The sequence below is a fragment of the Chiloscyllium plagiosum genome, unplaced genomic scaffold, assembly GCF_037043375.1.
Source record: "Chiloscyllium plagiosum isolate Xiang-an unplaced genomic scaffold, Cpla_swu_hap1 HiC_scaffold_13, whole genome shotgun sequence".
NCBI classification, from domain to species: domain Eukaryota; kingdom Metazoa; phylum Chordata; class Chondrichthyes; order Orectolobiformes; family Hemiscylliidae; genus Chiloscyllium; species Chiloscyllium plagiosum.
Window position 1 is genome coordinate 89893747 of NW_028270151.1, and position 14123 is coordinate 89907869.

The 14123-nt window shown below is 42.9% G+C and overlaps 1 protein-coding gene across 3 annotated transcripts in view; it reads right to left on the bottom strand.

Moving 5' to 3' along the window:
• LOC122555678 (ephrin type-B receptor 1) overlaps positions 1–14123 on the bottom strand; it is a 505782-nt gene that overhangs the window by 318480 nt on the left and 173179 nt on the right. For all 3 annotated transcript variants that reach the window (XR_015759253.1, XR_015759252.1, XM_087993907.1), the window contains exon 3: positions 2552–3233. Coding sequence is in view for 1 of the 3 variants with exons in the window: in XM_087993907.1 (XP_087850033.1) it covers positions 2552–3233 (682 nt within the window). In the remaining 2 variants the exon portion in view is untranslated. The remainder of the gene's footprint in view (positions 1–2551; positions 3234–14123) is intronic.

A 14123-nucleotide genomic window follows, 5' to 3' on the forward strand; every position in this document is an offset into this window, starting at 1 on the left:
GTGGGTTTCCTACTGGTGCTCTGGTTTCCTCCAACATTTCAAAGATTTGTGCGTGAAGTGGATTGGCTGTGCTAAACTTCCTGTAGTGTCCAAGGAAGAACAGGCAGGGCGAATTAGCCATGGTAAATGCAGGGTATTGGAATAGAGTGGGGGGCTAGATCTGAGTGGGATGCTCTTCCAAGGGTCGGTGCAGACTCAATGGGCCAAATGGCCTCTTTCTGCACTGTCAGGATCCTAAGGTAATGGATTTTGGAGTCAGCAATAATCAAATGATATGGAGAAACAGGCTCAAGAGGCTGAATAACCCCATTTGTCCCCATGACCTTCTTTCTTCTAATATTTACCATTTGTTCAAATTCTTTCATGTTTGTGCACTCACCAGCTTCACCTGCCCCACCCAACCCCAGTGAAAAATGCAATTCTGGAGTGCTTTGAAACTGGGAGGCTCTGGTATGGTAATTGAAGCTGATGGCTTGTTACATACTTAAAACATGAAAATGCATTCTCAAATCAACAAGCTCCACACACAAACGAGTTTGCAGGGACCAATTTATTTGGTATGTTTTAAGACCACAATGTGGCGTGAAAGTCTCTCTCTCTCTCTCTCTCCCTGCATGACAGAGACAGACTCAATTTGCATTGGGAGAGGGAAGGTTGGGAAGGAGGGGGTGGGGGTGGGGGTGGGGGGTTGATGTGCAAAGGACTTCATTTGGGCTGAGCATGCCCGATATAAAAAAACCACGTCAAAATGGCTCACAAAGTGCTCTTAAAGCAAGTCTGTCAGCTGGAGGGCATAATTACAGTATGTGATAACTGTCAAGTCAACTGAAAGGTACAAAGAGTTTCTGTCTGCCAAGTGAATGCATTAAAAAAAAAGCAATACTTGCATAACTGTGTACAACCTGACAAATGTATGAAGGGCAGAACAGCATAATAACAGATTCGTCACTTCGCCTCACTCCATTTACAAGCTTACCTTTAGCCTAATTTAGTCTTTAAACCTAACCAACATATGCCGGTAATATTTTCATCCAGTATAGCAACCTCACTTACTGTACTTTTCTCCTTTCACTGGAATCATACCTTGCTGTTAGTTGAAAGATGTCCAATTATGATTTGTGCAGCTTCAAATTCTTCCAACAAAACAATAGGTTATACATCACCTCAGGCAAACAAGAAATGCATTCTTGGATTGGTTTGAGCAACTGGCTGGACAGACTACAGGCACCATGGGCAAGGTGTGGTGGGTCTTTGCAGAGAGCTATTGGCCAATCCAAGACTGGTAACTTTTCCGTTCAACAATAACACTGGGGGAGGTGGTGACCATTACGACACTGACCAGAGGGCCCCAGGAGCAAAGGTTGAATAATGTTGGCAGGAATTTCTCTAGCATCTGGATGGGTACATGAATAGGAAGGATTTAGAGGGATATGGGCCAAATGTTGGGATATGGGCCAAATGCTGGAAATTGGGATTCGATTAGTTGAGGATATCTGGTCAACAGTCAAATTGGACTGAAGGGTCTGTTCCGTGCTGTATAACTCTACGACTCAATGGCTAAATATCATGGAAGCAGGGCTCGGCAACAAGGGCAGGGGTGGCATCTTCACCCTCTCCTTCCCGATGTCCTGTCCCTCAATCACCAAGTATCCTTGAGTGAGGGATCCTCTTGGGAGAACGCAAGAAACTCTTGCAAGTTGTGCTCCTTGCATAGTGCCATACCTGCCTGTCCATGGATGAATAAGAGCAGTGCTGGGTATTAATTAATGACTCAGTTGGCAGCAGCCTTCCACTACAAACATAAGAAGGGTGGAGGTAGCCTGCTGTGGGCATTCTGGCTACCATCTATTTAAACTCCTCTCACATGGGACAGCATAAAATCAAGTTAGCCTTTTATACAAATCCAATAATTTATCCAGTCCCAGTCCATGAGTATCAATTTTGGAATTTACCTGACTGGACCCTAACTCAGGATGGGGGTCATCCAGGATCAGATTTTCTACACCGTAGTGTCTAACTTGCTCAGTGTTGCATTTAAAATTTGCATGTGGTCCCAATAGGGTTTCTGTCTCTGTGTAACATGCTCTGGCTAGCCATATGGCTGTTCTAGAAACCCCACAGCTGTGCTCTACAGTGAGACACATGCTGGAGTAATGATGTAGGAGGAGTCACAGGGTAGAATTACAGTGAACGAAACTTATGCAGATTGGAAATCACAATGTATGGAGCACATATCTGTAGTCCAGAGGCTCAGTACCCTACTTCTTCCCCAGATTCTTGCCTTTCATTGAATCAAATCTTCATTGCACACCATTCGGTTTTACATCACTAAAAGATACTGAGCACTGCCACTCTAACCCACTCCAAGTTCTTTGCCCAATATCAATGTTCAAAGAAATAAACCTCCCTTCTCCCATCAGGTCCAGTAACACATGAATTAAATGCAAAAATCCCAAAAGGGCACAGAGAGAGATTTGCCAAGGGAAGCTCTGCACTGCTTTTCCCTTGCCCTCCCATTCCCGCCCCACCTGTGCACATGGGAAGATCTTACCTTTACATGCCATCCCCTTTTCTGGCTCAAAGCCTGCCTTGCAGGTGCAGCTCCCAATTGGCACCATCCACTCTCCATCGCCATTGCAGTACAGTTTGATGGGCACGTCGACCTCCTCAGCATTCTCCACACAGGTGCCCTTGGCGATGACCAGTGAGGTGCTCTCTGTGCCCGTCATGGTCTCAGCAAAGGTGGCATAGTTCTGGATGACACTCGGGCATTTCTTGAAGAAAACTCGGACGGAGAGAAGAGACATGCAGGCGCCATAGTCCTGAAATGCCAGGTAGAAGCCATTCTTGCTCAGTGGGCCAAAGCTGCGGATCTCAGTGTTGACCTTCATCAGCCTGCCGCCAAAGTCCACCTGGGAAAAGCTCTCATCTGCGGCGATGGTGTCCACTTTGAGGTACGGCATTTCGGTCCACAGTGCTGCACCTTGCACAGTCAGCCCCGAGTCAGTCTCGTAATAGTACAGGTTGAAGGTTTCTTTACAGGAACCTGGGACATTGGGTATGCTGCTGCAGTCTCGCACAGTGAATCTCATCTCCACATAGATGCGATGGGCACCTTTGCGGTTTATGAAAGTGGTCCACAGCCAGTTGTTTTGGTTGGACTCAAAGACGTTGCAGACCTGGTAGGTACGGATGGTATTGAGGTTTTCATCATAGCCACTCACCTCTTCCCACTGCAAGGAAACAAAACAAGACAGGTTGTCAAGTCAAAGTCAACAGAATCAGCTTCTACTTAGAGAGTCATAGAGCTACACAGCACAGAAACAGATACTTTGGTTGAAATCATCCATGCCAATCAGACATCCCAATCTGACCCATTTGCCAGCATCTGGCCCAGATATCTATAAACACTTCCTATTTCACAAACACATTGTGAAACACTCTACATTGAACAATGACCTTCAAACAAGACCTTCCGTCTCACTCTTGTCCCCAAATCAGGACAGCTTTTATTGTGGAGTACTTGTGATCAGATTTTCCTTTAGAGGGTTACTTTTACTATCCTTTTGGTTTTTAAAAGGGAACCTATTTGATTTGAGCCCTAATTTCTGGCAGAAACAGCCAGTCACTCACTGACTTGGAACGCAACCCTTTCCTGCCAACTCCAAAATTAACAACAACTTGCTGTAGCGCATTAATATAGTGACACATTCCCAACTTTGTTTCACAAGGGAGCTACCAGACACACTGAGCCACATGAAGAGATCAAAGGGATTTTGACCAAAATCTCAAAGGTGAAAGAGGCAAGGAGTGCCTTAAACATGGAAAGAGAAATTGAGAGGATTAAGGAGGGTAACTCTTTGGGAAGACATGCCTACTAATTATGGCGCGATTATAATCAGTAACACACACAAGGTCAGAATTAGAAGGTTACCGTTGCACATTTTTCAATAACCAGGTCCTGAAGCCAGGTCTGTAGGGCTCAAAGTAAAATGTCCTCTCTCACCATCCTCACGGTATCCGCATCTTCAATAAAACCTGCTGCTGTTTACTCACAAGAACACAAACCTCACATTACTACAGACTATCGCTGGCAATAGGTCCTGAGAATACGGAGGGGTGACAATAGCGATGATTTTAGTGAACTATGCTAGGGAAATCACTTAAATTGGAGAACCTTCAGGAATGAATCTTCTATTCAGAGACGAGAGGGCGACCAGTTGATCACATTCTACAGCAAGTTCTTAACATCCGTTGGGCTCCTTCCCACCTCTATGCCCAACCTGAGACATAACTAGACCCAGCAGACATGAGTTTACTAACTTCCGCAGTCTGTTGCTCCATTTCTATTCAGCCAAGGTCTATGAATTAGGAGCAGGAGAAAGTTATTCAGCTCTGAACCGATCTACCAATGAACTCAATTATGGTTAAACTGACTGCGGCCTCGACTTCACTTTCCAACTGTTATGGTCACCAATTGAGGGCTTGGGTAATCAATACTATACTCTGCTTGGATGAGAAACAATACCACATACTACACCCTTCCCCTTTCAGAGGTGCATAGTCAGGTACCCCATGGAGCAAAGGTAAGAAGAGGCTACAATTAAACCTTCATCAAATCCCTGTGAGTGTTAAATCTTTCAGTCTGAGATCGTGGCATGAGCTCTGTTGATCATAAGTCAAACGGAATCTCAAGCATGGCAACTCCTCTGCCTCATTTTTACACCACAAAGGCACTCCACATTTCTAAGAGGAGATTCTGCTCCAGGTTTCCTTTAGTACTTCTATTAGAGTAGAACTGACAGAGGAAAGTAAACCACACTCCCTTTTCGCAAAAGCCAGCTGCTGGATTCTGAAGGTTAAAGATTCAGAGTCATAGATTGCCACTTTGACAGCTGCTGCCAAGTGGAAAGTACATCAGATGAGTGAGAGGTTAGGGTGCTAGGTAAGTAGGGTGACAGGTGGATAGTGGTAGTGCCAGGGTGGGTGGGGGTGGCATTCCAAGTGGTTAGGGGGCTAGGTAAGTGGGGTGCCAGCATGCAGAGAGGTCAGCTGGGGGACGTTGTACTTAGGATCGGTCCTGGTGATTGGAAGATAAGAAGTCCACACAGAGCAATGGAAGGGAGAAGATGAAGATCCAGCAGGGTAGGAATGCCAGGTCCAATATGAGGATGGGCCACGACTGGCAGTAGGGCCGGGGTGTCAGGCTGGACTGGGAGAAGGTGGTGTTTGAGAGTCGGGGTCCTGGGCGTAAATAGGGTGTGTCTGGTCCAATGGCAGGGAGTTGTCAGTAATGTAAGAAACCTGGTCAGCATGGACGAGTTGAGCCGAAGGGCCTGTTTCCATGCTGTATGACCGTATGACTCTACCACAGACCATCGGAAAGCTGAGGTCAGTGCCGGGGCTGGGGCAAGGTCAGGCACATGGTGTATGTAAAGCAAATTCTTATTGATGGGGAGACTTGGTTTTAATTGCTATGCTTCCTTGAAATGCTTCTTCATTCCTCTCAAAATGATCAAACGGGAGTAGGGCACCAAATGAAAAACATGTACCAAGATGCAAAGGGGAATGGTGGGGTGGGTGTAGGGTTAGGGAAGGCCTATGGAACAGAATGAAGAGGCGACTGTGGACTAGACAATAGGGGCTAGAAAAGATCCAGAGGAATGAGAAGAAGGTGGGTGAATAGAACAGGGAAGCATTGGTGAACGGATTGGCAGGGGCGATGTAATGGAATGGGGGGGCATGGTGTTGGACCCGGGTACAGAACTATGAGGACTATGGAGGAGAAGAGGGCAAGAGGAAGGACTAGGGGTCAGAGAGACAGGATTGGGGATAGAAGAGAGGGGTCATTAACATTCCAGCCCAGTCATCAACAGTAGAAGGGTTTAATGGGAAGGTCATCTCTGATTCATTCTTCCTATCAGTGTGACTAAGAGAATTAAATATTGTACAGTGGATATTCAGCATATGCTTGTCACTCTTTACCTCTCAAAATAATTCTGCACCTCAGCAAATGGAGACTTGGATATATGGCAATCCAGTTAGCAGGTGATAACAAACATCACTCACTGGACACCCTCTCATTAAGAAACATTATCTGCCTCTACTTAAGGTTTATTCCTGCAAGGACTGCAATATTTGCACTTCAAACATGCTGTTTGCAAGCATTAATGTGATTTTTACGATCTAACAAAGAATCATGCTGCAGGCTGTTCCAACAGCAATGGGTTTTTTTCTTCATCCATACAATGGAGTTAATCATGGAGCCTGCCTCCTGCACAATCTTTTATTTATTTGTCTTGCAATTGAACTGTTTGTTTTCGGTGGGCAATTAATGTTAATTTGCCTCAAATCAATAAGTACTGCTTTTCAAGCACTGACAAAAATATAGGGAAGCTAATTTTATTTTAATGATATCCACAGAGAGAACATAGACTGAGCCTTACACTTTAGAGTGGGGTGGGGGTAATTCTCTGGTGAATCAGTGGCATTTGCTGAATCTTGAACAATTTCATTGAAATCTATGTTTATGGTCATAAATCTTCCCACATGGGCAGCAATCATTGTAAGCCTGGTTGCATCGATGTGTAATGGTGAATCTCTCCAGGTTGAAACAAGTAGGGAATACAGTTGTTGAGATTCCCCCAGGCATATGCTTGCTCCTCTTCTGTTTGAGGAAGGCGAGATTCAAACAAAGATCTGTACACCCTTCTCCAGCAACTGGAGGTCATCACCCAAACTGGCACTCCCTGCATAGCACTGAAGGACTGCTGCACTGTTCTAGGTTCCATCTCTTCTGAAATGTTATATACAGGTTCTGTGTCTTCTCTCAGTTGGTCAGCAAAGATCCCACGTCACTTTTCTGAAGAAGAGTGGGGGAGGTTTCCTGTATTACCACACTAATAATTATCCCTCAACCAATATCATAGAATCCCTACAGTGTGGAAACAGGCCATTCGGCCCATCATAGAGCATAGAACATTACAGCGCAGTACAGTCCCTTCGGCCCTCAATGTTGCGCCGACCTGTGAAATTAAACTGATGGCCATCTAACCTACACCATTCCATGATTATCCAATGCATGTCCAATGCCCATTTAAATGCCCTTAACGTCGGTGAGTCTTCTACTGTTGCAGGCAGACTGTTTCACACTCCTAGTATTCTGAGTAAATAGAGTTCATGCTAACCCTCCAAGGAACATCCCACCCAGACCAAACCCACCACCCTATCCCTATTACCATGCACTTCCCATGGCTAACCCACTTAGCCTGCAAATCCCCAGACACTATGGGCATTTTAACATGGCGAATCCACCCTAACCTGCATATCTTTGGACCATGGGAGAAAACCGAAGCCCCCAGAGGAAACCCATGCAGACACGGAGAGAATGTTCAAACTCCACACATACAATCATGCAAGGGAACCCAGGTCGGTGGCACTGTGAGCCACCATGCCACCCATGGCAGTCAATTTGCTGCACACAGCAAGCTCCCACAAATGGCAATGACGCAATGACCAGGCAATCTACTTTAGTGATGTTGATTATGTTTATTGAGATATAAATATTGGCCAGGAACTAAAAAATGTTCCCGCTCTTCTTCATTATGGGACCTTTGACATTGACTTGAGGATGAATTGGGGCCTTACTTTAAGATCTCAACTGATTGACAACATCCAGCAGTGTAACAGCCCCTCAGTATTGCATTAAGGTTTCAGCCCAAAGGTTTCAGGAAATCCTTAATTTCTTGACTCTGAAGATGACACATGTGACCCTTCCTACATTTTTGTTGTCATCTGTTATCTCTGAATACACTCCTTTTATCTTCCAGTGAATGGATCTATCTATTGAACATTCCCAAACTCTTTTGAAATATTAATTGCCCTCATGTGGAAAGGAGAGGACTGTGGTGCAGTGTCTGAGCCTCAACCAGAATCTCTGGGCTTGAGTTTCACTTCAGAGGAAATGGTGGATGGAGGTACAATTACAAAATTTAATAGAGATTTGGATAAGTTCATGAAAAGGAAGGGTTCAGGGGGATATGAACCAGGAACAAGCAGGTGGGACTAGCTTAGTTTGAGATTATGTTTGGCATGAACTGGTTGGACTGAAGAGTCTTTTTCCATGCTGTATGACTCTTATGACTTGATGGTCCTGCAAGGTGCATCCATGATGAGTCCAAACAGATTGGTCATCAACTTGTAGTTCCTTCCAATACATCCATGGAAGGCAGTAAGTGTGGTAAAGTCTCCTGGTCAACTATACTTAATATGCACATGTACAAAAATAGGAGCTAAAGGAGATCATTCAGCCTTTTAAAATTTCTTGGTGTTCAATAAGATCATGCTTGATCTGTTTGTGTTTCAAATTTTACATTTCCATCAAATAACCTTTGAATTTCTTGCTGATGAAGAATCTGACCATTGTCCAAGCAATGTCCTTCCACTCCCTTCTGAAATTTGACATGGAGTAATGCCTCCAAATTCTAACCTCTGCTCACAGCAACCCATTCCTGGAAAAACTCGCTAAAGTAACAGACATGAGCACACCCACTGTCTGTCTTATACACCAGCCAGTGTAGGAAGATCTAAAAAGACAAAGTTTCTGCCACCAATCCTTTATCCCTTTTAATATCATCACTAAAGTTTTCACCTCCCCCAGTCAATTACTACTCCCTACTCCTATCCAATCACAACAGTTAGCAAATGCGTTGGGGCAACAGTTTGAGAGTCACCAAGATGTAACCAACTATTGCAAATAATTTCCACCAGTCAGCTCAGCGACAATCTGACAGTTTAAGTCAATGAATTCTCTTCCACTTGCAGGTTTGGCTGGTGTCAGGGAAAAGTAAATGTAGTGCCTGCTGCCTTCAGCTTCTGCCAATTCAACTTATTGTTAGTCAGCTCTCGATTTAATGAAAAAATGAAAGTACGCAGGCATTTATATTATGAGGAAATGTTTGATAAATTCACGGTGATGCCCAGGCTCCAGGAGTAGCCTAAGGTGCTCTCAAATCATATCTCAGTAGCTTCAGGTTTAATTGAATCCCAACTGAACTCATGGATAATTAAGATTGCTTCTTCAGTAGTTTAATCCAGGGATTTTGCAATAAAATTATACTGATTTTGGAAATTAATTCATTAGCAGCGCTGACAGGTCCCTCATTGAGAAAGCAATTTGAGTCCAGCTTATGTATAAAACCAAAATGTCTTCTGCTGTGCAATTTTTTTCAAATTAATTCTCCATAAAATGCTGACCCTATTAATTCATATTTATACTGAGGTCAGAGACAAACTGTTCGCTTCCTCTATTTGACTCACACCAAGTGAATTAATCAGCGTTCAATGTAATTAATTGTATTAAACAGGCAACCTTTACAATTACCAGGACAACTGAGAAATGTTAAAGGGGAGGATCTGTTACAGATAAAGTGACGTGCCTCATTTTAGTTAAAGTTTTAACAACAACAGTTTGATGAAGCCAAGAATGTTGTTTGTAATCACGGATTGATGAAATTTTTTGACATGCATTTAGTCACAGCTTGGTTAATGACAAAATATAACTGCAATTACTGGCTGGTGGAATTATTTCATGAAGTCTAGTAAACAATTAAACAGATGCATCAATATTGCTAAATGAAAAAAAGAGGAAGGGCTGAATGTTTTGTATTTTGGCTAAGCCTGAGTTGTGCTGAGTTTTTGGTAGGGTATTCCTCTGAGAGACCTAATGATTTCTCTTGCCAAATACTAATTACCTACCTCTCCCTATGGTGCCTCTCACATCCAATTCCAGGTCCACTTTATTACATGCCATGCCCAAAATAACAGCAGACATCCCAGAATTCACTACCACAGATGGCACACACACCATCTTTGAAATCCTAAGGTGATTGTGATCACCTGATGAAGGAGCGTTGCTCCAAAAGCTAGTGTGCTTCCAATTAAACCTGTTGGACTATAACCTGGTGTTGTGTGATTTTTAACTTTGGAAATGTACTATAAGAGTGGTGACAGACTGGCAGATAACTCGATCTGGGGTGCGTGTAGTCAGTACCCAAGGAGTGTTCCCTGAGATGTCATTGCCTTGTGTCAAACATGGAGATCATTTACAGCCAGCAGTGAGCTGGAGCTGCCAGGAAGCCATTCTGGTTTTCACATCAAGTTTGTTTGGTGAGTTTTGGTAAATTAGAAAGCTGAACATTAATTAGACATGTTGGTTTGTCAACAAGGCATTTAACAAACTATAATCACTTAATTGGCAACTCCACACTGCCAAGTGAAAAACGTGCCTCACCACTTGGCAAGTAGCATAAAGGCTGGAGTGAGATGCCCCAAATGGCAAGATGGGTCTTGATGGATTCTGAATCTTATTCTGCCACTCTGCTCATCATAGTCCACTTTGCTCAGATCCTTGGTCTTTCTAATTGACTATCTTCTTGACAGTCACATAATGATGGAGTGACTGGTTAATGAATCATTCACAGAAACAGCTATTCGGCCTGTCTACTTTCTATTCCAGATGAGCCTCCTGTTCTTCATTCAATCCTACCAATCTAGCCCTATCTTATCCCTTGTGTGCTTAACTAAATCCCTTTAAATGCATCAATTATGGCAAACAATCTCTATCAGGCTACAACACAAGAGGTGAGCATAATCCTCATGATGGAGAGCTTTAAGAAACCTTTCTAAAGCAAGCTGTAATTATCAGAGATCAAAATATTTGGTGTTGTAACGTTAAAATCCTGCAGATGTTGGAAATCTGAACTAAAAACTAACAAAGCTAAAAATATCCAGCAGCCACCAGTGAAACATATTGATCGCTTCAGGTCAACAATTCCTAGCTGCTGAATATTTTTATCACTTTATGTCTCTACTCCTATTATGTCACATAACAACTCTGCAGAAGTCAGTGTACAAAATTTGTTTGGGTAAAGCAGGGTTTTCAGCTCTTTGATCTTGCCAAATCCCACATTTGTCATGTTCTCACTCCAACAGTTTTCTGAAATAAGCCCAGCCTCAGAACTACCAAGGACTACCCCTTCCAAATGTGTTGGTTAAACCACTAGTTGTCAGTGTCATTTGGGAGAATGTAATCTGTAGTCTCAGTAACATAAGTGGCCAGTGGGAGCTGAACTGCCAAGTATACCCATACAAGCAAGGAGTGAGAAATCACTCATCCCCTGTTGATTTTTCTTGCCATCTTGCTGTCCAGTGTTCAGATATCCATGTAAATCAGCTCAACTTAGGTTAACAGGGAGTATAGTTATGTGAGGCCTCTCGAGCCTGTAGAAGTTGATGTTTGGACAACAATTTTAACCAGTATAACAAGATGGTAAAGGGAAGTCATTAGCATTCCAATCTGATGGACAAACAGGCAACAATTCTTTTGTAGTGTTAATTTGTAATTTTTGATTAATAAATGGAAGGTATGTTTTCAACTAATAGTCCACACATTTTTTTTTACTGTTACAGGTTTAATGGGTTATACTATTAGGACCACATTAATTAGACTTGAACTTGTGTGAGCTGATAACAAACATGATGAAAGATCCCTACGTTCAGGATTCCTGCTTACTCAATCACATTGAAGTCTGTTCAGAAATCAAGTTCAGGATTGAGGAAGATTAAAGTAAATTAGCATTGACAGATTCAATGTGAAGCCAGTTGTGGAAAAAGGAGTCGAGAGAGCAGTAAAAAAATGAGCAAGAGAGAAAGAAGGCCAAAGTAAAATAAATCACACTTTCCGTTGTTGAAATCTTCAACAACAATTACTGTCTGAAGGAATGAGAGTACACTTTTGTGATAATTGTAGATAATGTTTAATGGAAATAACAGTAAAAGGACACTTAGACTGAAATGAATAGGGATTCACATTCCATGGTGAGTTAGCTCATATCTACGATGCAAAAATGCTGTAATTTCACCCCAGATATCGAGATACCATTTTCACAGGGCTAATGACAGAGCTGTGCATCTGGTAGTGCAACCTTTGAATTTCTACATTTAACTGTGTGCCTGAAGTTACTACAGCATTTGCACATTAATAACTGAGTGCCATTAGTCTCACCATGATTTTGACATCAAATTATTGGGTTTTTTTGCATTTTTCAGATGAGAACATGGAAGTGAACATTAATGGAATGGAAGTGAGTTGAAGGTATTCTCATCATGGTATTTTAAATTTTAACTGTTACAGGATCAAAGAGGGCTTGATATTGATGGAAACAGGTAACAGAGTCCACATTTGCTCAGATTTCATACAGATAGATTAACTATCATTTCATTTTGGCAGCTATTGTTTGCCCCATACAAATTTTCAAACAGCCTTTTTGAATTTTACCCATTTCATCCATCTTTACAAAGACTCTCAGCATCATTTTGGCATCTATAAATGTTTCGTTGATTTCTGCTCTATAAAGAGTCACAGAGTCAATGCAGCATGGAAACATACCCCTCGATCAAACTCATCCACACTGAACAAACATCCAATCTGACCTAGTCACATTTGCCAGCATTTGGTCCATATCCCTCTAAATCCTTCCTATTTATATACCCATCCATTGGCTTTTAAATGTTGTGACTGTATCTGCCTTCACTACTTCCTCCGGCAATTCCTTCCAGAAAGGCACCATCCTCTGCATGACAAAGTTATCCTCGGGACCTTTATAAATCTTTCCCCTCTCATCTGAAATCTATGCCCTCCAGTTTTGGAGTGCTGCACACCATGCCATTCATGATTTTATAAACCTCTGTAAGGTTAGCTCTCACTCTGACACTGCGGGGAACAAAGCCCCAGTCTATTCAGCCTCTCCCTACAACATAAACCTTCCAATCTCAACAACATCACGTAAACTTTTTCAGTATCGTCTCAAGTTTAACAACATCATTCCTATAGAAACGTGACAAAAAATGTATGCAGTATTCCAAAGTGACCTCACCAATGTCCTATACAGCCTATATGTGGAAATTCTGGTATGAACTGGAGCACCTACAGCCCTATTTCTGAACAAAGAAAATTATAGCAGGAACAGGCCCTTCGGCCCTCCAAGCCTGCACTGATCCAGATCCTCTATCTAAACCTGTCACCTATTTTCAAGGATCTGTATCCCTCTGCTCCCTGCGCATTCATGTATCTGTCTAGATACATCTTAAATTATGTTATAGTGTCCACCTCTACCATCTCCACTGGCAACATGTAAAGAACTTTCCACACATAGTTCCCTTAAACCTTTCTGCCTCACCTTGGACTTGTGACCCCGATTGGAAGACGGAGGGTGGTGGTGGAGGATTGTTTTTCAGACTGGAGGCCTGTAACCAGTGGAGTGCCACAAGGGTCAGTGCTAGGTCCACTACTTTTCGTCATTTATATAAATGATTTGCATGTGAACGTAAGACATATAGTTAGTAAGTTTGCAGATGACACCAAAATTGGAGGTGTAGCGAACATCGAAGAAGGTTACCTCAGATTACAATGGGATCGTGATCAGATGGGCCAATGGGCTGAGGAGTGGCAGATGGGGTTTAATTTCAATAAATGTGAGGTGCTGCATTTTGGGAAAGCAAATCTTAGCAGGACTTATACACTAAGCTCCTCAGGAATACTGCTGAACAAAGAGACATTAGAGTGCAGGTTCATAGCTCCTTGAAAGCAGTGTCGCAGGTAGATAGGATAGTGAAGATGGCATTTGGTATGCTTTCCTTTATTGGACAGAGCATCAAGCATTGGAGTTAGGAGGTCATGTGTCAGCAGTACAGGATGTTGGTGTGGCCACCTTTGGAATATTGGTGCAATTCTAGTCTTCTTCCTATTGGAAGGATGTTGTGAAACTTGAAGGGGTTCAGAACAGATTTACAAGGATGTCACCAGAGTTGGAGGATTTGAGCGATAGAGGTAGGCTGAATAGGCTGAGGTTGTTTTCCCCAGAGCATTGGAGGCTGAGGAGTGACCCCATAGAGGTTTATAAGACCATGAGAGGCATGGATAGGATAGGTGGGCGAGTCCAGAACTAGAGGGCATAGGTTTAGGGTTAGAGGGGAAAGATATAAAAGGGACCCAAGGGGCAACTTTTTCACGCAGAGAGTGGTGCATATATGGAATGAGCTGACCCTATTGTACCTGCCTCCAT